General features: G+C 46.4%; 1 protein-coding gene across 1 annotated transcript in view; it reads right to left on the reverse strand.

Annotated features, from left to right (window-relative positions):
- The window catches only part of LOC102448559 (ligand-dependent corepressor), a 78,665-nt gene extending 57,015 nt beyond the window's left edge, over positions 1 to 21,650 (reverse strand). Inside the window, exon 1 of the mRNA XM_075934484.1 lies at positions 21,505 to 21,650. Coding sequence (XP_075790599.1) covers positions 21,505 to 21,601 — 97 coding nt within the window. The 5' untranslated portion in view covers positions 21,602 to 21,650. The remainder of the gene's footprint in view (positions 1 to 21,504) is intronic.
- Between the last annotated feature and the right edge of the window lie 1,102 nt (positions 21,651 to 22,752).

Raw genomic sequence — 22,752 nt, forward strand, 5'->3', positions numbered from 1 at the left:
TTCAACTCGTACCTATTGTTTAATTCCAATTATAAAAAATTAATCATGAGTTAGCTACATGAAAAGTGACAACCCCACTCTTAAGGCTAGAAACCATTTCAGAAACACTCAGTGCCATTGTTAAAGCAAAGGGTAGTAAGATGTTCTGGCAGGGTTGTGCTATAAAACCAAAACAGAGAAAGCATCTATGCACCTACCCAGTTGAGTTATGTACTTTCAGCCAATCTAAAGAAGGGAGATGTAGGATGGATGGCTACCTGGCCAGCTTTGTCAAAGGACATTGGAGATCAGCGATTCAGGCTATGAACTTATGCCAAGAGATCCAAAAGATGTCCTGTGAAGTTACTGGACTGCGGTACAACTTTATAGATCATGGTTTTACATTGGCACAAATCTTGTGCCAAGGCTGTCGAGTGAGAGGTCATTAGAAAAGTTGTGATTTGCTGGTTATGACTATCATGTGTGTGCACGTATCCCCTTTGTGCTTGAAGATGTGAACATTGGCTGTGTGCCTGCACTTCAATCTGAGCTCCTGAAGTCTCCCTCACAGAATAGCTAACCAGTGGGTTTGGGAAAGTCTATTCAGGTTGACTGGCTCAAACATTCCAATGGACAACGAGACATGAACAACACTGAATGACCTTTCCTGCAAACCTCCAATCTGGAACGTGGGCCATGGCATCAACCTGCACAGAACTGAGTCTTTCGTGTACAGGGACTTGCCCGTGGGGCTCCAAACGGCATCTAACTGCTGCACGTTTCCACAGCAAGAACAATGGGATTCCTTCCATATAGAGGGAGATGCAAGAGGCCCCGGAAAGCCCTCCATTTGTCTTCAATCCTGCTTCTTCCCTGTGGAGGAACTTTGCAATGAACTGAAGCATCAAACAACGAAGACTGACAGACCCATCTCAGCTGCAGATGTACTCCAGAGACCGGACCTAAGCCAGCAGTTTACTCCATCTCTGCTATATGTCTGCACCAAGAACGTTGCTATTGTAGTATGTATTTGATTCCTTTAACAATTTTAACTCTCACTCTTTCCTTTTATGGATAAAACTTTAGATTCCAAAGGATAGGCAGCGTGTGATCTGGAGGTAAGATTGTTAGGATATATTCTGAGGCATATTTGTAAAGGCCTATACTTTAAGAATCTAGGTCTATTCTTACCATTTTGTTAATTACAGGGGTATAAAACCAATATCACACTCTCTCTGTATAGTCTGAGGCCTGGTTCTTCAAGCTGAGGCATTTGGCTAAGCAACAGGGAAATGTATAGTCACGTCTTGACACATTCCAATCCAGTCACATCGAAATAAGACAATTTTGGGCTGTCAGAAAGGTGAGGTGATCTCATCTGTCACCCCAGATAAAGAGCCTAGAAAATTTAAAGAAAAGGTAGGTTGATAGCTTTGTCTGGCAAGAACCCACTTGTCAGTAGCTGGGGTTGGAAACGCCTCATTTTCTTCTTATGCTCCCCACTTCTCTATTGTTTATATGGGATCTGTCTGGTTCTTTGGTTTCTTCTGTCTGCTGTACAATTAATTTTGCTGGGTGCAAGCCCATAAAAGAGGTGGAATACAACTGGACAGATCATTTTACAGTATTAGAATTGGCTAAAGGTCAATGAAATGAACTTAAGCATACCCGAAAAAAATTTAATATATAAAATTTTTTCAAATACACATTTTTAACATATGTCTATACAATGAAGCAAACAGGAAACAAGTTGGGAACAAGGGATAAGAGGCAAGTGGATTCATGCTCGCTGGAGGCTAGCCCCAATAAACATTGAATTGTTTGCCTCCCTGGGAGGACTTTGGGTACTGCTGCTCTCTGTTCCTATGAGAAGGACCAGGGAAGTGGGAGGGTGAAGGGATCACAGAATGTGGCTGGTCCCTTGGAATCGGAAGAAGTCTGAGAGAGGAGATTGGTTCTCATAACTGCTCACCTGTACTGGGAGGGAGGGGGGCACTGGCGGGGATAGTGGAGAATGGCACAAGCATCTGAGGGAATTGCTTACAAGGCTCTTTGTTAGCCAGGATGGTAACTAGTGCTCCTTGTGCCTGGTCTGATGTGCCTTGTAGTGGAAGAACCGAGCTGTAGCAACTTTCTCTCTAAGCAGTTCGCCCTGAATAAACTCAGTGTCCCCCAAGACTAGGGATGGGTAACCAGATAGTCCTGTATTTTGTTTCTGTTAAAGGTGAGGCTATGGAGCACTTTAAAGACTAACAAGATGGTTTATTAGGTGATGAGCTTTCGTGGGCCAGACCCACTTCCTCAGATCAAATAGTGGAAGAAAACTGTCACAACCATAGATACCAAAGTTCTGAAATGTGATTTGTCCTTTTCATGTGTGTTCATTTTTTTAACTGTATCCTTTGGTATCTATGGTTGTGACTATTTTCTTCCACTATTTGATCTGAGGAAGTGGGTCTGGCCTAAGAAAGCTCATCATCTAATAAACCATCTTGTTAGTCTTTAAAGTGCTACATAGTCCTGTGTTTTGTTTCAGCTACACTAGACTAACACGGCTACATCTCTCTCACTATTCACCTTTAACACGTGAGACTTCCCGGTTCCAGTTAAACGGTAGGGGCTTGAGCAGCTCCCAGGCCACCCATGGGCAGAGGGCTGATCCAGCACCTTGGTGCTCACCACATGCTGGATAGCTGGAACAGCTCCTGTCCATGGGGGGCCAGGCCAGGCCAGGCAGAGCATTCAGTCAACAGGGAAGTGCAGGAAACACTGTCTGATTTTCTCTTTGTTCTCCATTACGCTGCACTCTGCATAAGCAAGTAAAGGAGCAAAGGGAAGCTCTTTTGCCAGTAAAATCAAAGGCTCATAGCCAACAGGTTTTGGTTTTTTGCTCTGCAGCAGCATAGCTGCTGTACACCAGCTCCAAGGATGAGAACACTGGTGATCTTCTGAGAAGCCAAGCCACTTTCCCTGCCAGGCCTGATCTGCCTCCAGTGCTACAAAGAGAAGAGATCCAATGTGACTGGTCTGTGGACCTCATTACAAAGAGGAATTTCTTTAGCTAGAATAGCAGCCAAACTCCAGCATAAATTGTTCCCAACCCCCGGTGGGAAGCCTGCTCCTGGGGTAATGGAGAAGCCTTTCAGAGACTAAGCTACTGAATATAAAGGAACAGCCCCTCTCTCAGCTTCAGTGGGAAGGATGGAGAAGAACGCTCCTTCTCCTTCCAGCAAAAGGGCAGGTGGGCAGCCTCCAGACTTTAGATGAAACAAGACTCTGCACAGAGCTCCCCAAATAGCACAGTCGTAGCAACCTCCGTCACCTGACCAGACTTGGCTTTTCACATAGGCACTGGTATCCCTGAACTTTCATATCACACTTTGACCAACAGGCCTGGCAAGTAAATGTCTACCGGTTCCAAACATTGGGTTGTTTGCATTACAAAGAGTTTGTCTGACCACATGCAAACTAGCTAATGAGGGTGGCCACATCACAGCATTAGCTATAATGGACTGTTATCACCTCTCCAGATTGAGCATGTTTGGGAACTCAGTCTTGTTTCAACATCCTGTTAGGTTAATCCCTTGCGGTTGTTTATGGACTGATTAACCGACAGCCAATGATGAACACTGGCTGTCCTGAGCAGTGACTAAGTCATGGTCAACATTGCTAGCTCAGTTATTCACAAGTATGGTCAAACATGAACACCGTATTCTTGACCAGGGTGCACTGATGGAAAGAGAATGAATGGTAGACATTGTGGATCAGGGAGAAGCAGTGGACATGGTATACCTACTCCTTAGTAAGGCATTTGATACCGTCTCGTATGACCATATCAATAAGCTACGGAAATACAACCTGGATGGATGCATAACTGGCTGGATAACCACTCAGTAGTTAAGGGTTCAGAATCATGCTGGAAGGACATAAGTGGGGTTCTGCAGGGGTCTGTTTTGGGGCCAGTTCTGTTCAATATCTTCATCAAGGACTTAGATGATGGCATAGAGAGTACGCTTATTAAGTCTGCAGATGATACCAAGCTTGGAGGGGTTGCGAGTGCTTTGGAGGACAGGGTCATAATTCAAAATTAGCTGGACAAACTGGAGAAGTGGTCTGAGCTCAACAGAATGAAGTTTAATTAAGGACAAATGCAAAGTGCTCCACTTAGGAAGGAACAATCAGTTTCACACACACACAGAATGGGAAGTGACTGTCCAGGAAGGAGTCCTGCAGGAAGGGATCTAGGGGTCAGAGTGGACCACAAGCTAAAGGAGGCAACAGTGTGAGACTGTTGCAAAAACAGCAAACACGATTCTGGGCTGCATTAACAGGAATGTTGTGAAGAAGACATGAGAAGTCATTCTTCTACTTTACTCTGAACTGATTAGGCCTCAATTGGAATATTGTGTCCAGTTCTGGGCACCACATTTCAGGAAAGATGAGGAAAAACTGGTGAAGGTCTAGAGAAGAGCAACAAAAATTATGAAATGTCTAGAAAACATAAGCTATGAAGGAAGACTGAAAGAACTGGGGTTGTTTAGCTTAGAAAAGAGAAGACAGAGTGGACATTGATAGCAGCTTTCAAGTATCTAAAAAAAGATGTTACAAGGAGGAGGAGGGAGAAGAATTCTCTTATGATCAGAGGTCAAAGAACAAGCAATGGAATTAAATTCCGGCAATGAGGTTTGGGTTGGACATTAGGAAAAACTTCCTACCTTTCAGGGTAGTTAAACACTGGAAAAAGATACTGAGGGAGGTCGTGGAATCTCCAGCTCTGGAAATATGTAAGAGCAGGTTGGCCAGACACCTGTCAGAGATGGTCTAGACCAGTGATCCCCAACCTTTCGGGGCTGCCAGGCGCTATGGGGTGGGGCTGCTCACGTACTGGGCATCTGGGGAAGGGATGCGCATGCACCGCGAGTCCAGGGCAGGAGCCGCCCATGCGTCACGCACCCGGGGCCAGCACTGCACATGAGCCGCGCGCCCAATGCCGGCACCATGCATGTGCCATGCGCCCGGGGGTGGGACTGCCCAGATCATTTGGCGGGCGCACAAATGCCCCAGCGGGCGTCACGGCGCCTGCAGGCACCACGCTGGGGACCACTGGTCGAGACAGTGCTTGGTTCTGCTGTAAGGGCAGGGGACTGGACTCTACGACTTCACGGTCCCTTCCAGTTCTGGTGTGCTATGATTATTCTAAGGTGGCAGGGCACAGGGACGCTGAAGACGCCTCAAAGAAACATGGAAGTGGAGTGAAGAAGGGGAGAGAACAGTGCTAGAAGGGATGCAAGTTCTACTATTAAATAAAAAGTTCATTTAAATGAAACACATTAGCAATGTTCCCGCTAATTTTTTTCATCCATGTGCAGAATAGGGACATAAAATCCTACATAAAAATCGGTCAACCAGCTAACCAATTAAACAGGATCCCAGAATGGCGACTGCTCTAGCCCCCAGTGGTGCGGCAGGGGAGCCCAATGGGTCTGGAGCAGCCTTCCACCCACGGCAGGATGCAGGCCGCTCCCAGGCACTGGTTGACCATTACCCTGTAAGGGTGATGCCTACCAGTTAACCAGTTACCGCTGACATCCCCAGTGCAGAATACATTTTGATAAGGGCTTCAAAGTATATGCAAATGCGCACCGCCAGTAGCAACATGCTGCTAATCAGCTGGGCAGCATCTGAATCCCTCCTGGGTGGCTGCCCAGTGCTCAGCTTCCAGGGACACTGCATGTCAGTCAGGTATGCAATATCACACTTTACACCTGCAGAGGCAAGAGCTTGCTGCAGCATGGCTGGGAATGGAAAGATGCAGGGACTTGTGCTACACTTCAGTGCACCATAGGTATCTTTTGCCCCAACTAGGAGCACTGCATCATTTTCAAGCCCACTGCACCCTCTTATTCGGAATAGGAAATTCAATGCAGAGTACGTTAATAGCAGAAAGATGCGCATTTGAGGGTAGTCCATGAGGAGCAAACAACTTGGGGCTGAAGTCTTCAATCTGTTCATCATAGGGCATCCATTGTCATTGACTATCACAGGTTGGGTTTCATTTCTGCCATTTCATTTAAACACATCAGAAACGGATGAAGTTATTCAGTGTAATCACCCCATGCCTCTTTTAGATTGTCAACATAAAAATGCAAAAACAATGCCCAAGTATGCTGCAAAACTTGCCAGAATGAAGCTGGAAGTTTGGGACATTTGGCTTTTGACACATGGTAGCATCTATTCCATAATCTAACTGGATCGCTACTAAAATAATCTGTGAAACAGACATTTAAAAGAATCTTTAGGTCAGAAGGTTAATATTCCTTTGTCAAGCCATTGTTTTCCAGCTACCTTCAGATGCAAAGTGATTAACTTCATCTGTGTAGACTCTGCTCAGGTTTTCTGTGTAGCCTTAAGGCAGAAGTTTTCATGAAAGCTTTGGATTCAAGAACTTAATTCCATGGTGAGGAAAGTTTCACATGGAACACACAGGTCTGCATGGCAGAGTACAGTGGTGACCAAATTAGTTAAGGTTAAATACTTCCATTCTCATTTCAGTCAATTTCTGAAAGCTTCACCTTCCAAGCTGAAGTTATCCACAGATGGTCTCTGCAGTAAAATTCACTTTTTGGATAAAGTTTCTTTGTAAGTAGTTCAGCTGTTAGAATACAAAGAGAATTGAGGGTGCTTTCCCCATTTAAAAAAAAAAAACCGACCTTGAGTAAAGACTGCTCCCAAACAAACAGAAAAGTTGCAGTGTGGTGTGGAAATAGTCCTCATTGAGAAACTCCTTTAAAGCCTTCTGGTGAAAACCGGTTTCATTTTGACAACTGAGACCCAAGGAAGTGCTATACATGTTCAGTGCATTCTGTACAAAGTTCCAAGTGCACAGGTAAGAAAGCCAGACAGAGACAGTATAGCCTGCATTAGCTTAAAAAAACCCACATTCGTGTGCAACAGAAGAGAAAGGAACTTTTGCCTCGTTCACTGTGCATCTTGTGAAATAAAAGCTACTGGAGGTTCACACGAGAACATTTCTCCACTGACTTCCTAGGCTGTTCAAGAGATGCTCCTGTGAGGTCTTTGGGACCCTGATTCTTATAACGTTACTGTAGTTCTTCGACAGGGTAACCAGACTGGTGGATAAGGAGAACACAATGGACATAATATAGCAAGACTTCAGCAAAGCCATCCCAAGACATTCTAATAAGGCAGCTGAACAAATGCAGGCATAGCAGAGCTACCATTAAGTGGATACATAATAAGTTTGTTTGTGGTTAACTGTGAATGGAATGAGTCGAGTTGAAGGTAAGTCCCATGTGGGGTGCCACAGGGATTTGTTCTGGGTTGTTAAAACCCCTTGAACAACAACCTGGCTGTAGGAAGAAAGCATACTGGTCCCATTTCCAGAGGGCACAAAGCTGGAGGGGCCCAACACTGGGGAATAGAACCAACATTTCAAAGGGAACTTGAGAACTTGCAGAGCTGGGCCTTTGGGCAACAACCTGAAATTCAACCAAGACAAATGTGAGATGCTCAGGGAAGAAAAGCCAAATGCCCCAGTACAGACTGAAGGATAACTGGCTCGACAGCAGTGTGGCGGAGAAGGACCTGGGAGTTGTAGTGGATCACAAGGTCAACATCAACCAAAACAAAGCTTTCACATTGCACACTCTACGTAAGTTACACTGCAGAGCCTGCAGTGAAGCTGGCTCCCCGAAAGCAGGGCTGGCAGCACCGAGGAGGCCTCGCCGCGGGCTCTGCAGTATAAAGCTTACATATTAGTTATGGTTACATTTTCAAATGACTTTACCTCCCTAAATCAGAGTAGGACAACTGTACAGATTGCCTGGGGAAGCTTGTGCAAGGTCCTTCACTGCTCCAACCTTTTGAAATTTCCAATCTGTCTGGAATGGTTAGATGCAACAAATCCTGCACCTCAAAAGAGTTAGATTAGAAGACCCTCGCGGTCCCTGTGATTCTATGACCGTTCCACACCATTTCCCTCCCTGCCAGAGAGCTGAAAGTCCATCAGAACCCTAGTACCTTAATAAGGTAGTGAGCACAGTGAAGCACTCCATCATTATAACGCTGTGTGTTCTTTGCTTCTTTCCATCCACGTCACAATAGTGCCAACATATGTGCATACTACTGGAGTACACCACTGTCTCCCCCACCACCTTAAGATACGTAGCATTGCTGTGACAAGGAAGTATCTGGCTAATCTCACCTCAAATTCCCCAGATGCTTGCCCAGCTTTGAAACTGCCCACATCTTACTTGTGGTTTCTTCCTGCACTTCTTTTCAAATTGCTATTTCATGCTCCCTACATTGGTAAAGCACAATAAGTTATAGTACCAAATCATTTACAACTTAGTTGAACAACCACCAAGACAAAGGCGATAACAGACCTGAGCAACCTGGTTTAAGAACCCAAACCATTATACCCAGTCCTGAGTATTTAAGACTGCAACCCAGAGGAAAATAAAATAAAAAGCAGTGCAAGAGGAGAGAGTTAGGAGTAATGGGAACAAACTGACAGTTTAGAAATCAGGAAAGAAGCTAGTGATGAGAACAGCTGCCAAAAGAAAAACTGTAGACTTTTTTGCAAGAAAGACCCCAAGCAAGGAAATTTAAATTTGGATTATCAGGTTCACTGCTCTTTTCTGATATTTTAGATAAAGCTTTTTCTAAGTCTCAGAAAGGATGTGAAACACTCGTGATCCAAGTTCCAGTAATGTCTTTCCCCAATTTGGGGAGGGAAAACCACCAATCAGGTGACATCACTATTCTGGTTTCTAGTAAGGTAGAGAAACAGACTTGTTTGTTCAGAAAGATCAGGGCTCTCTTTATACAACTCATCTTTAACTTCCTTGGTTTTGCTAAATGAAAACGAAAGCAAAAAGCAAAATTCAACTCAAGTCATTTCTGAAAATTTTCCCACAAAAAATTTGAGACCGCATCTAAAGGCAGCCTGAAAAGGAGATTTCAACAGGATCACAGTAATATTCTACAACACAGGAGACAGAGAAATTCGAGAATCCCAACCATCACCTGAACCTCAGTCAGAAAAAACATTCAGCTAGTCCACGACGGCTTAAATAACTGCCAAAAACATGGCTGGATTAACCTGAGCACTAAGCAGCTAGGCAAACAGTTTTTTCTGGGAATATAAAGGAATCCAATTACAAATAGAAATAGAACAAACAAGGCTGGTGTGTATGTTCCACAGTATACTCCTTCCAAGAAACCCAGAGGCCTCAGTTCACAGTTAAGAAACCTCTTGAAATGAGGAAAAGTGCTCTAGAGGAAAAGGTTACTGGGCTGGCACAGATAAAGTTGTACCATTTGGACTGATATCACACCTCATAACTGGCCTTTATGGTAGTGTATACGTAAGAGAAAGAGCTCAGCCATGGAACCTTAGTTGCCTGCAATTGAGCTGAAGGAAGAGAAGGCTGCAGTAAGCTTTAGAGTCCTGCAAGCCAGAACTCTGTTGCTTTGCTGGTCTGCCAGTGTTCTGCTGTCCTGTTTGTAAATGCCCTAATCTAAACTCATTTTGCCAGAACACTGTCTGAAACTGGCATTTCTTAATAATTCCATCTGAATCTGGCCACCCTTCAGAAAGGCCTTCTGAGCACCCAGGAAGATACGCAAAATGACAAAGATTGAGGAAGTGTACTGAACACATTAGAAAGAGAAACTAAACATATTATTCACCATCAAATCACTTGGCAGATGGCACACTCACAAATTCAGCTAGTACTAATTAAGCAACAATATTTGGCTACCTTTATGTTGAATTTATGTTAAAAAAAACCAACAAACAGATACCAATGATGTAAAACACAAAGTCTATTCCTGCGGGGGTGGAGTAACAGCTTAACTTTACGTAACACCTTTCATCACAAAGCGCTTGCTATGTTCCACAGCACTAGCTGACTACAGCAGACTGAGGTGAAGGACAGTAGCTAACATGGTTTATTCTTCACAGCAGCAGTTGAAGATGGTTTAAGATCAAAACGAGCCCTACTCTTTGAAAATGCCCCATCGCAGGCTCCAATCTTCACTCAGACTAACAAGGTAAAGTTTCATAGAATACTAGAACTGGAAAGGACCTCAAGGGCCAGGCCATCAAGTCCAATTCCCTGCACTCACGGAAAGGCCAGGCACCACAGACATCAGTTGGGGACGATCTATCTAACCTGCTCTTAAATATCTCCAGCAATGGAGATTTAATAACCTTCCTGGGCAATTTATTCCAGTGCTTAACCATCCTGACAGTTAGGAAGTTTTTCTTCATGTCTAACCCAAACCTCCTGTAGCCAGACACAAACCCCATCTTGGTTTCCACGAACCCCATCTTGTTTCTCCCCCCCCCCCCCCCCCCCCAGAGAGCAAGAGAAAGGCAGTCAGCCTTTGATGCCCTGGGAACGCAGGTGTGCTGCCTGTCCCTGACTCTACCATAAACAGAAACCAGACAGTAAACGGGCTAGCTGACGACCCGGGGCCTCCCGCCGCCCTGATGGCTAGTACCAGTAATTGACACGCCTGCACTGTCCCAGGAGAGGAATCTTCGCCCATCACATACCAGAGGTGCCCATTGCCTGCATTTTCCCAGGTGTAAATTAAGCTTTGCACCCTTTGTGGGAAACTTGGTGTTCAAAGCCATTTTTCCTAATTGGCCACTTGAGCCCAGGAAGAAGCCTACCTGACCCAAGGGGTATAAAAAGAGGTTCAGCAGCCCACCCCATTTGAGCTCCAATCATCTATACCTGCTGGCAGGTATTGATTGTCTCCCGAGGTCTGTGGGGTGCCCAACCTTGCCCTACTTCTTCCCAAGGGATTGAGAGAGAGACGCTGGCCACGCCAAGTCTGGAATGCAGGGGTGAGAATATATACCTGCTAGGTGTCTATTTGCATGCATTTAATAAGAGCTCAGAGAACCAAAAGGGTTTCATGGTACCTGTAAGTGACTTATTAGTGTAATTTCTGTCCTGTCCTTTGTAGTGTCTGTGTTATCTGTAACACAGCAGTAGCATTTAACAACTAAGTTTACCCTGTAACAATAAAATAGTAACTGTTTAAGCTTTAACCTGACGCCTTCAACAGAACCAAGCACAATTTAAAAGAACTTCAGCCGGTCATAAGGGACTCACTGCCCTGACTGTCGGCTGACACCTCCCTTGTGGCAAAGTAAGATACAGAAAGAAGAGTCCTCACTGAACTACAAAGAACTTAACTATCTTGAAGATGGAAGTCCCGAACCAGCTGTTGCCTAGATTTACACTTAAAGATTAAAGGTCTGCAGTGATTGTAAGCAGGGTTCGACACAGTGTCATCTACTCACCCATGGCAAGATGATGACACCCCGGAAGAGCCGGCGCGGAGCGATCTGCACAGAGCACAGAACTGCGCAGCTGGTGAGCAGGGCTCGTCGCTGTTCGGCAAGCCCTGATTATAAGAACTCTGCGCTTCCTGGCTCCCAGCCTCCTACATTCCCTAAGAGCAATTCGGGGAGTAAAGCAGACGCTAGCCCAGCGGTTCCCAACCGTTTCCAAATGGGGACCCATTTTGACAATTCAGGACGACTTGGTAACCCAAGGCAATTAAAAAAAAGTGGGGGGGGGAGAAGTGGGGGCAGAGCCACTTGGTGACCCTTTTGAAATGTAATGGCCACCCATATTTGGGTCCCAACCCATAGGTGGGAAAACCTACTCTAGATTATTTTAAGCTTTGTCCAGCCCAATTCAGTGCTGAAGTGTACTGCCAAGGTCTCAACAAAGCCAAGCTGCTACAAACTTGCTACTTAGAAAAGTTAGACAGACATCTGCAGGTCACCAGGGCCTGATGAAATGCATCCTCGAGTATCTAAGGAGGTATCTGAGTCTTTAGCTATCATCTTCAAAAAGTCATGGAAGACCTATTCCAGAAGACCGGAAAAGGGCAAATCTAGTGCACATCCATAAAAAGGAAAATAAGAACAACCCAGGAAACTACAGACCAGTCAGTTTAATGTCTGTGCAAGGGAAAAAAAAAATAATGGAACAAGTAATTAAGGAATTCATCTGCAAATATCTGGAAGGTGATAGGTAACAGCAGGCATGGATTTGGTTTTCAAGTATCTAGGAGAGAGTCACAAAGAGGAAGAAAAATTGTTCTCCCTGGCCTCTGAGGACAGGACAAGCAGCAATGGGCAAGGGAGGTTTAGGTTGTACATTAGGAAAAACTTCTTAACTGTCAGGGGGGTTAAACACTGGCATAAATTGCCCAGGGAGGTTGTGGAATCTCCATCTCTGTCCAACCTGCTCTTAAATAGCTCCAATCATCTATCAGGGATGATCAAGCCCAGGGCTACTCAACTTTGGAAGACCCAGGAGCCACAATGATACTCAACACATGCAGAGAGCTACAACACATACAGAGGGCTACAACTTAAGTGTGGTTGCATAATCATTCAAATATATGTATAAATATATGCAAATAGCTTCTCACACTGATGGGCATGAATACAAAGATTAAGGCAAGACTACACAACATGCAGGCCCCATTTAATTCAGTTCTGCTGATATTAATAAAATGTAATATTTACCCAATTTCCACCCATGACAGCACTTTTAATGAGCAATGACAGTCCAGGAATTCAACTACTAAAATGCATCACCAGGAGACCATAATACTGACTACTTTGTTTTAGCTCCCACCCACAGGCCGCAAACAAACGGGCCATGTGTTGAGTAGCCCTGATCTAGACGGTGCGTGGTCCTGCTGTGAGAGCAGAGGACTGGACTTGACCTCTAGAGGTCCCTTCCAATTCTAATGTTCTATGATCCTATGAAACAGTGCATCTTTCATGTATAGTTTACCAAATGTTGTAAAAAATTCCTAGTGTGTTTGCTCAGTAAGTTTTATGAAACTGACTCTCAGACCATGACTGTGCTAAGAAAACCTGAGGTGTTCTACAAAGAGATCTGACAAGCTGTAACACCACAGTGTAAGCAGGACACACTGTAGTTTTACCTCCAAGTAGCTGGTCAAAGAGACCCCTAACCTTGACCTCCCTATGCTGGAAATTTACCATATTGGCCATCGTGTGAACTTCTCCCTAGTACAACACATACCCCTCTTCCAAGTGTAGACAAGGCTACAGTACAAGCAGAAATCAAACCAAGAGCGAGCTGAGTGGGGCCAAGGAGCCATGCCCAGCGTGGGAGTGGCAAAGCTGTGAGTGTAGCAGCCCAAGCCACTGCTGCTTCATCAGCAGGAGAGGAAACAAGCAGGAAGCCAAGTGCTCTCAGGGAGCCAAGAGTGCAAACAGAGCAGACTAGCAGGAACTGCTGCCTTTCATAGACAAATACAGAAGTGGCGTGGCAGACACACCCACTTCTGAGGAGGAAAGGAGGGCACTTCTTACTGCCAGTCCCAGCGAAGAAGGGGGTGCCAGGAGCAAAGGGGCCCATGCAGAAGACAGTTGCCAAAATAGTACCTTCCAAATACTCTGGAAGATTGTAAAGAGGTAAGGGGGAATAAGCATTGTAAGGGGTGGACTAATGGGAGAAGGGCCCAGTATTCAGTGGTGAGAACAGGGGTAATCTGGAGGGCACAGAGAGAAGACATCCTCATGTACGTGTCCAGCAGAATGGGGGAACCAAAAGTGTGTGTACTTAGAAGGGAAATAAAATGTATAACACAAGTGTGTCTGGAATGAGACTACAGAAAGGCAGAAAATACCGGGGAAGAAGAAAAGCTGTGATGTGTCAGTGGGGGGGAGGGGGGGGGGACTCATGGAGAAAACAGGTGCTTTTTACCCAAACTACCAGATCTTGTATTCAGGTGAGAAGTGTTCTGAGCCCTGATGTTTAGTACATAGAATCATGGAACACTAGAACTGGAAGGGACCTTGAGGGGTCATCAAGTCCAGTTCCCTGCCCTCACCGCAGAATCAAGCGCCATCAAGGATCCCGGATAGATGTCTGTCCAACCTGCTCTGAAATATCTTCAGGTATGGAGATTCCACAACCTCCCTAGGTAAATTAAACTGGAATAAATTGGCCAACCTGACCAGCAGGCTAACAATTTTCAGACTCCTCCTAATTCCCAAATCCAAACTAGTTTCCTCTGTGCACAGGGTGCCCACTGAGGACTATTTCCACACCAGACTAACTTTTACACCTCCAAATTATAAGGGCGGGGGGAGGGGAGTGCTCCATTTTGCCAGACTTGTGAGCATCTGAAAACAGGTCATAAGGGAAAGTGTTTGTAATTTTAACCACACCATAAAGTTTGCTCTTCAACCAGAGATCTGGAAGTACTTTAGATTGCTGGAAGAGAACTTGGTTTCCAGATCTGTGCTCTAAGTACTTGACACTTCTTTAAATTTTCAAAAAAGAGCCCTACCACCATTCATTCCTTCTCTCACCTGCTTAAGCTTTAACAAATTTGTATAAAGTTTTACCTTTGACCTGAAGGGAAACAGCAAGTTTTAACCCAAGACTGATTTTTTTAGTCAGAACAAGATCACCACTTTAAAATAAGGTGATAATATAGGCATCTAACATCTATCACCATGGTATTTATACAAAAATCCTGTCTATCAGCATGACAGCAAAAAAGTTAATAAAACTCGTCAGAGTAAGCATGAAAAGACAATGTAAGAGAAATGAAAATCAGATGGAGACAGAGTGAAAAGGAACCAATTAAAACTGAAAGACAACAAAAGGACTGAAAAGTTACATACTGCATGATTTCATCTAAATGTAAAAAACCCCTATATTTCTTTAAACCATGCTAAATTCTTGTCTTTTTAAGGCCGTGTCTAGATGGGTGTAGACAAAGACCCAAGACAGTATTTGCCTTGATACGAGGTATTTTAAGGTGACAGAACCTGGCTACTGAAATCAACATATTTAAGTAACAAGCACTAGGGATTTAAACATAACTATGAGGACCAGAATAGGGGACTGTTCATCCATCTTTTAGTTAGTAAGTATCAGAGGGGTAGCCGTGTGATCTACAACCCATCCTGGTCAATGATCCCTTGCTTTCACAGGCCTTGGGAGGCAGGCCAGTCCTTGCCCACAGACAACCCGCCAACCTGAAGCATACTCACCAGCAACTACAAACTGTGCCATAATAATTCTAACTCGGGAACCAATCCATGCAACAAACCTTGGTGCCAACTCTGCCCACATATATATACACCAGCAACACCATCACAGGACCTAACCAGATCAGCCATACTGTCACTGGTTCATTCTCCTGCACATCTACTAATGTAATATATGCCATCATGTGCCAACAATGCCCCACTGCTATATACATCAGCCAAACTGGACAGTCCCTACATAAAAGAATCAATGGACACAAATCTGATATTAGGAACAGCAACATACAAAAACCTGTAGGGGAACACTTCAGTGTCCCTGGACACACAATTGCAGATCTAAAAGTAGCCATCCTGCAGCAAAAAAACTTCAGGACCAGACTTCAAAGAGAAACCGCTGAGCTACAGTTCATCTTCAAGTTTGACACAATCAACTCTGGATTAAACAAAGACTGTGAATGGCTCGCTAACTACAAAAGCAGCTTCTCCTCCCTTGGAATTCACACCTCCAGATCAGCTACTAGAAGTGGGCCTCATCCTCCCTGATTGGATCCACCTCGTCATCTCCAGCCTGATTCTGGCCTGCATATTTATACCTGCCTCTAGAAATTTCTACTACATGCATCTGACTAAGTGGGTCTTTGCCCACGAAAGCTTATGCTCCAACACTTCAGTTAGTCTATAAGGTGCCACAGGACTCCTCGCCGCTTTTTTAGTTAGTAAGTTTGCTATAACGATCAGAAGTTTTCTGTACATAGTAGAATAGGTGTTGGATTTAACACTGCTATTTCTTAATAAAAGATTCCGGCTTTTAAGCTGGCTCTGCCCCACCGAGCAATTAGTCAACTTGTCACATCCATACCAGCAAGATGGTTTTTTCCCCCCTCCCTAACAACTCCACTGTTCAGGAGTTTGATGAAATATGAACCACTAAGTCAGCCTACGATACCATACCTACTTCTTGGTGTGAAATGTAAGTCAAACCCTACCTCAATGACAAAAGGGTGATTACCACTGAACATTTCTGACTCCCAGTAGAACGCAGGCCTTCCCTGAATTACATTCCTCTCTGAACTCGAGCAGATCCTTCAGACAAACATCCAGTGATTCATTACTCCTAATATTCAAAATCCATGTTTTATTTCTAACCTGAAGTTGTTCAGCTGTTGTGTTTTTTTCCTACTAGCCTGTTATTTGTTCCCCACAAGACTGATCAAGTCACCCCATAATCATCATCGTTCTCTGGACCCGCTCATTTTTCAATATCGTCCTTGAATTGTGCACCACACTCAGACAGCAGAAGTAGCAATCACACCCTGTGCCAAATACAGAGGTGCTTTACACACACCCCCAATTTTTTCCTGAGAGACTAAAACAAAGTGCCCCCTCCCCAATTACAATTAGTAAACATTCTAAAGCAAAGCAGAACATTAGAGACATTTGGAAGGGTAATGTATTCTTCATACCTGGCCACAGTGAACAGAATAATAATTTCCACAGGCAGCAACTCAGACTACGGTCTGCTCTTACACTTGGGGCTTATTTCTTGTGTCTTGGTGTATCTGCACTAATGCCAAGGGCTCATGTTAATGCATTGCACTGGTGTAAAAAGTTATTCCCACTGGGCTCACCTAGTCCAGTGAGTCTCAAACTGGAAGTTAGGATCCAAAATGGGTTGCAGCCAGTGCTCCCTCTAGTTTTTCCCCACTCCCACGCAGAACTAATTTCTTATGTGCACCAATAAGGAGGCAAGGTGTTACATCACCTTCATATTGGGGCGCGCAAAATTCTCACGGCAGAGGTGGGGTTCTAAGCGTGAGAGGGGGCTCAGGCTGGAGCCAGATGATTGGGATGTAGGAGCATGAAGACTCCAACTAGGGATGCAGGCTATGGGGCGGGACGATGGTTGAGGGGCAGAGGGCTGGCACAGAGTGTTGGGGTGCAAGGGTTCTGTTTAGGGGGCAGGCTCAAGGGTGAGGTGCAGAGATGTGAAGAGGGCTCCAAGGCCATCTGGGTCTGGGCTGCTCCAGACACATTGTGGGAGGTCTGGGCCGCAACATGGGGGGCTTCTCCAGAGCCGGGCCATGCAGGCTGCCCAAGCCACAGTAGGGGGGTGCTGGCAGCCCTGGCTGCATTTGGGCCACTGGAGAGGTGTCTGGTTCGGGCTGTCCGTCCCCCAGCCTCCAGGCTGGAAGCAAGGATGAAAGTGGGTCAGCCTTTACGTGCCTTGAGTGCCTGCGTGGAGCAAATAGGTGGTGGCTTACAGGGAACTTAACGTACGACTCTGTTTGAATGGGATTTCCAGTGCTGGCATTAGACTTGCTGGGGCCAAAGCCCCTTGGTGGCAGGACTCAGGCTTCAGTTTTGGCCCCCCCAACCCAAGGCCTTGGGGCATTCCTGGGCTCAAGCTTCCATCACCCCTCCTGGGGCCATGCAGTCATTTTATTATGAGAAGGTGCTGCGGTGCAGTGAACTGAGAACCTGTGCCCTAGTCCAGAGTAGAGACGGACCGTGTCTGTGCACTGCGGGAAGAGGGGAATGACAAAATGTAGGCAAACCCTAGGGTTACACTTGATTCTTAGCCACATGCCAGCTATTCTACACCACCACCAGTGACATAACTAATGCCATTCTTCACTAAAAAGCTACCATTTATTGCACTTGTATTGGAACTGCGCTAATACTGCACGAGTCAAACTGCTTTCTAGAGTGCATAAAAATCCATAAGATGCCTCCAACTGTTCTGTATTTTGAAGCAGCGGTTCATTAGTTCGTATCAGTTGCAATGTTACATATCCTGACAAAATAAACCACTTCTCAATGACAGGCAACACTAGAAGCCATCAGAACTATTTCACAACTATACAGATACTGCATATTTTCTCTTTATTTGAGCTACTAGCTTTTAATGCTTTCGGCTATATAATAGGAGGAGGAGGAAGAGGATGGAATACACACCTCATAAAAACTGTTTACATTTCAGGCAGCTCAACTTCTAAAAAAGTCCTCTGCCATGCAATCTGTTATATTAGGATGTAGGAATTATGAAGGGACTTCAGTTACAGCACTGCACCAGCAATAAAAATGGGAATAAGCTGAATTTCACATACCAGCTTAGGATACAATCAGCTAAGTTTGGTTTTTTTTTTACACTGAAACTGTACACAAGCCAAATTCCAACCAATTTATTCTTAAAACTGAAAGCATTTCTTTCACATCAATATAACACCATTGCTTAACCAGAACTTGCAGATTTTCCATCTATTTCAGGCCTTCTATAGCAGCACTCCTATAAACTCCTTGACTAAATTACAACCTAGTACTCAACAGGGTGGTCAAATGCATTGCTAGCCTTTTAATGCTTTCTTGAATATCCAACTCTGTGGACTGTTCTCAAACTACAGTGTTTTTGGACTGATGCTAATAGAACACTCTAGTCCATGTAAGACTCAATCTGCTACCAAGGTGATGGGCACTTCAGAAATACTCAGAGTAGATATTTCTCCTTTTTTCTTCAATCAAGTATTACAGGAACTAATTGTTAATAAGACTTTTGTGGAATCAAAGCAGAATAAGTGATCACAACCTTAAGCGATGAGCTTCTGAACCCAGGCTGTATACAACCCATTTATGACTGATAAGTTGCCTCCCCTCCCCCAAAGGATATGTCTATACTTGCACCTGATTGACAAAACTTGTCACACAGGTGCTTAAAAAATAAAACATGAATGACAATGTTTTGCTGCAGCAGGTGAAAATCTGAACACTACATTGTTGGCAGGAGCACTCTCCCGCTGACAAAGTGAAATCTCCCTTGTAGGCAGAGGAAGTATTTTGTGGGCAAAAGTGCCAACAAACAGAATTCACACAAGCTGACTTTTAGTGACAAGGCTGCATCAAGACAGCTTTGTCACTAAATGCTTAGTGTAGAAATACCCTAAATGTAACTGTGATCCAAGTTAGTTTTGTGTAACTACAGTGCAATTTCAGTGGGATATCATGAATAGCAGTGAGGCCCTCCAACATTTGTAAGAAGAAAAAAAAAATGGAGAATTTCTATTCATATGAACTGACAAATTATATTAGGTACATGTTAGGAAAGGGCAGGCCTGAGGTCTCATAAAACTGATCAATTTGAGGTTCAAACTATTTCTGGCATACTGCCATCAAGATAAAAGCCACTTAACGCTGTTATACTTTGGACTTTTTACAAAATGTTTTTGTACTTTAGCTCCAAAAAAACTGGTCAACTTTGTCATTAACCATTTCCTTCAAAGCCTCTCTAGTAAACAGACATAAGGCCTGCCCCTCCCCCCCAAAAAGCGACACTATCAATCCTAAGGGATGAAGGAAGACCAAGTGGGGGACTGAAGAGAACCTGTATTACCAATCCCTGAAGAATCTAAGCAATTGTATTTAAAAAGTTTCCACTTACAGTTGTTAAGAACCTTCTAAATGTGACCCAAAGTTATGTTCTCTTGGAGTCTGCAGAGCTCTGTTACAGGTGACTTCTCATAGCTTTCCCAAGCAGCAGCAGAATGAAACAGGCATGATTTTCAGCAGTCTCACTGAAACCCACAAGATTTGGAACTGCAGCAATAGAATTGCCCAGACATTTGTTAGTTTCATTATTCAGTTGTTAGGGAAAGCTCTAAGAAGCAACAGCAAGCAGCAATTAAGCTATTCAAGCATGACCCTCCAAAATTAAGCTCAAGAGAGGAAGGCACCTCTCTCCTTCATATACAGTGTAGCCAGGAGACTAGAGAAGGAATAGTACAGTGGACCCCTCAGAAGCCAGGCTGGCTGGAGGCAAAAGGAGAATGTGGAACACATCCAGTTGAAGGAGACAGGGGTGGTCACAGATTCACCTATTCTAAGGCCAAAAGGGATCATGGTGATGATCTAGCCTGACCTATATAATATTGGCCATAGAACTTCAACAAGCTAGCCAGAGACCAATCCAAAAGAAAGCTCCCAAGGAGTATCTAGAGACCTCACTCTAGTAGAAATCCAAACAGTCCCGTTCCAGTAGCTAGGAATAGATGTTTGTCAGCAGCTAATTAACCTTGAACCTCCATGTTCCTACCAATTTAATCATATTTACCGGTCTCCAGTTAATAGGATCTGGCATATTCTCAAGCGCTAAGGCTCTCATTAATATGAAATACACTCACATACGGAGTCGGTGAATGGGTCTACACCGAACATCATTGTTATGATTTTTAGTGCAACTCACAAGGTGTCAAACCCCAGCTACTCGGTGAGGATGCTGAGCTCCTTCACACCCCAGCTACTCGGTGAGGATGCTGAGCTCCTTCACACCCCAGCTACTCGGTGAGGATGCTGAGCTCCTTCACACCCCAGCTACTCGGTGAGGATGCTGAGCTCCTTCACACCCCAGCTACTCGGTGAGGATGCTGAGCTCCTTCACACCCCGGCTACTCGGTGAGGATGCTGAGCTCCTTCACACCCCGGCTACTCGGTGAGGATGCTGAGCTCCTTCACACCCCGGCTACTCGGTGAGGATGCTGAGCTCCTTCACACCCCGGCTACTCGGTGAGGATGCTGAGCTCCTTCACACCCCGGCTACTCGGTGAGGATGCTGAGCTCCTTCACACCCCGGCTACTCGGTGAGGATGCTGAGCTCCTTCACACCCCAGCTACTCGGTGAGGATGCTGAGCTCCTTCACACCCCGGCTACTCGGTGAGGATGCTGAGCTCCTTCACACCCCGGCTACTCGGTGAGGATGCTGAGCTCCTTCACACCCCGGCTACTCGGTGAGGATGCTGAGCTCCTTCACACCCCGGCTACTCGGTGAGGATGCTGAGCTCCTTCACAAAGCACGTGTAGCTCTTTCCCGTCAGAACAGAGTGGATCTGAGGTCCCCCAGCCGTTGTGCGACTGAGAATGCCCTCAGAGCGGAACTAAAAGGAAGGGCTGTGTGTAGAAAAGGTGGGAGACTACAACAAGTCCCCGAGGGGTCGCCGCGTCGCTCTGAATCTGCAGGAGCGGCGAGGAGCCTGCGGCACTTTGGGGACTCACTGCAGCGTGGGAGCACCCGCCCTCGTGGGCAGAGCCCCCCTGGGTCAGACGCACGTGTCGAGGTGGGGCTCTGCCCACGGAAGCGGGTACTGCAGTGGGTCTGGGGGTGCCCCAGGGAGCCCCCCCCCCCCCCGCCCGGGCCGCTCCGAGCGTCTCAAGGCCGCGTCGCGCGGCAGGGCCGGCAGCAGAGCCCCCCCCCAGGCGGGCCCGGCTCTACGGCCCTGCGCGGGCGGGGCGGGGCGAGCCCCCCCCGGTCGGTCCCGGCTGAGGGGGGGGGCCCAGCTGAGGGGGGCGGGGGGGGGGCCCGGCTGAGGGGGGGGCCCGGCTGAGGGGGCGGGGGGGTACGTGCCGGGCGGGGGGGTCCCGGCTGAGGGGGGGGCCTCACCTACACAGTGAACGAGCTTGTGTCGCCACGCGTCGAGCTGGTGGCGGAAGCCGCGCCTCTCGATGGAGCACTCCTGCCGCCCGCACGGACTCGCCATCTTCTGGGGGAGGGCCCGCGCCCGCCGCGCGCCGCGCCGCCACGTCACCGCGCCCCGCACGCTGCCATGGCGACGCGCAGGGGGCGGGGCCGGCGGCTCCGCGCCTCCCCGAGCGGAACTGCCCGAGCCCCGTCGGCCCAGCCGCGCTGCGCATGCTCGGCAGGGCAGGAAGTCGGGGCTGGCCCGCGCTGCTCCGGGGAGCCGGCCCCGCCCCGCCCTGCAGGCCGGCCCCGCGCGCTGCAGGGAGGGCCCAGCCTGCGTCTACACTGGTGCATCTCGCACCGCCCCGCTTCTTGGGGCGGACCCTGACGGCCAGGCTGTGTCCAGACGGGCCGCTTGTTCCGCAAAATCAGCCACTTTTGCAGAAAAACTGGCCAGCTGGCTACACCGGCCCCTTCCACTGACCATCTCCTGTAAGAAACCAGCACTTCCTGCGGAAACACCGGGCTGCTCCCGCTCGGGAAAAAGGCCTTTTGCGTAGAAGGGCCAGTGCAGACAGCTCAGATTTGTTTTGCACAAAAAAGCCCCAATTGCAAAAATGGCGATTAGGTCTTTTTTGCGCAAAAGCGTGTCTAGATTGGCCACAGACACTTTTCTGCAAAAAGTGCTTTTGCGGAAAAGCATCCGTACCAATCTAGACGCTCTTTTCCAAAAATGCTTTTAACAGAAGACTTTTCCGTTAAAAGCATTTCCGGAAAATCATGCCAGTATAGACGTAGCCCTACTGTGTGAGATCAGGGCTTCTTAGAATCATAGAATAATAGGACTGGAAGGGACCTCGAGAGGTCATCAAGTCCAGCCCCCCGCCCTCAAGGCAGGACCAAGCTCCGTCTACACCATCCCTGACAGATGTCTATCTAACCTGTTCTTAAATATCTCCAGAGAGGGAGATTCCACCACCTCTCTTGCGCCAGAACGCTGACGCGCCCACTCAGGAAGAAGCCCTTGTGCAACTGTTCTTGCACAAAAGGCCAGTGTAGACAGGCAACATGAATTTCTTACGCAAGAGAGCATCTACACTGGCAAGGATGCTCCTGCGCAAAGGAGTTCCTGCGCAAAATCATGCCACTGTAGACTACTAGGCTGCATCTAGACTGGCATGATTTTCCAGAAACGCTTTCAACGGAAAAGTTTTCCATTAAAAGCATTTT

This window comes from Pelodiscus sinensis, chromosome 8, assembly GCF_049634645.1.
Source record: "Pelodiscus sinensis isolate JC-2024 chromosome 8, ASM4963464v1, whole genome shotgun sequence".
NCBI classification, from domain to species: domain Eukaryota; kingdom Metazoa; phylum Chordata; order Testudines; family Trionychidae; genus Pelodiscus; species Pelodiscus sinensis.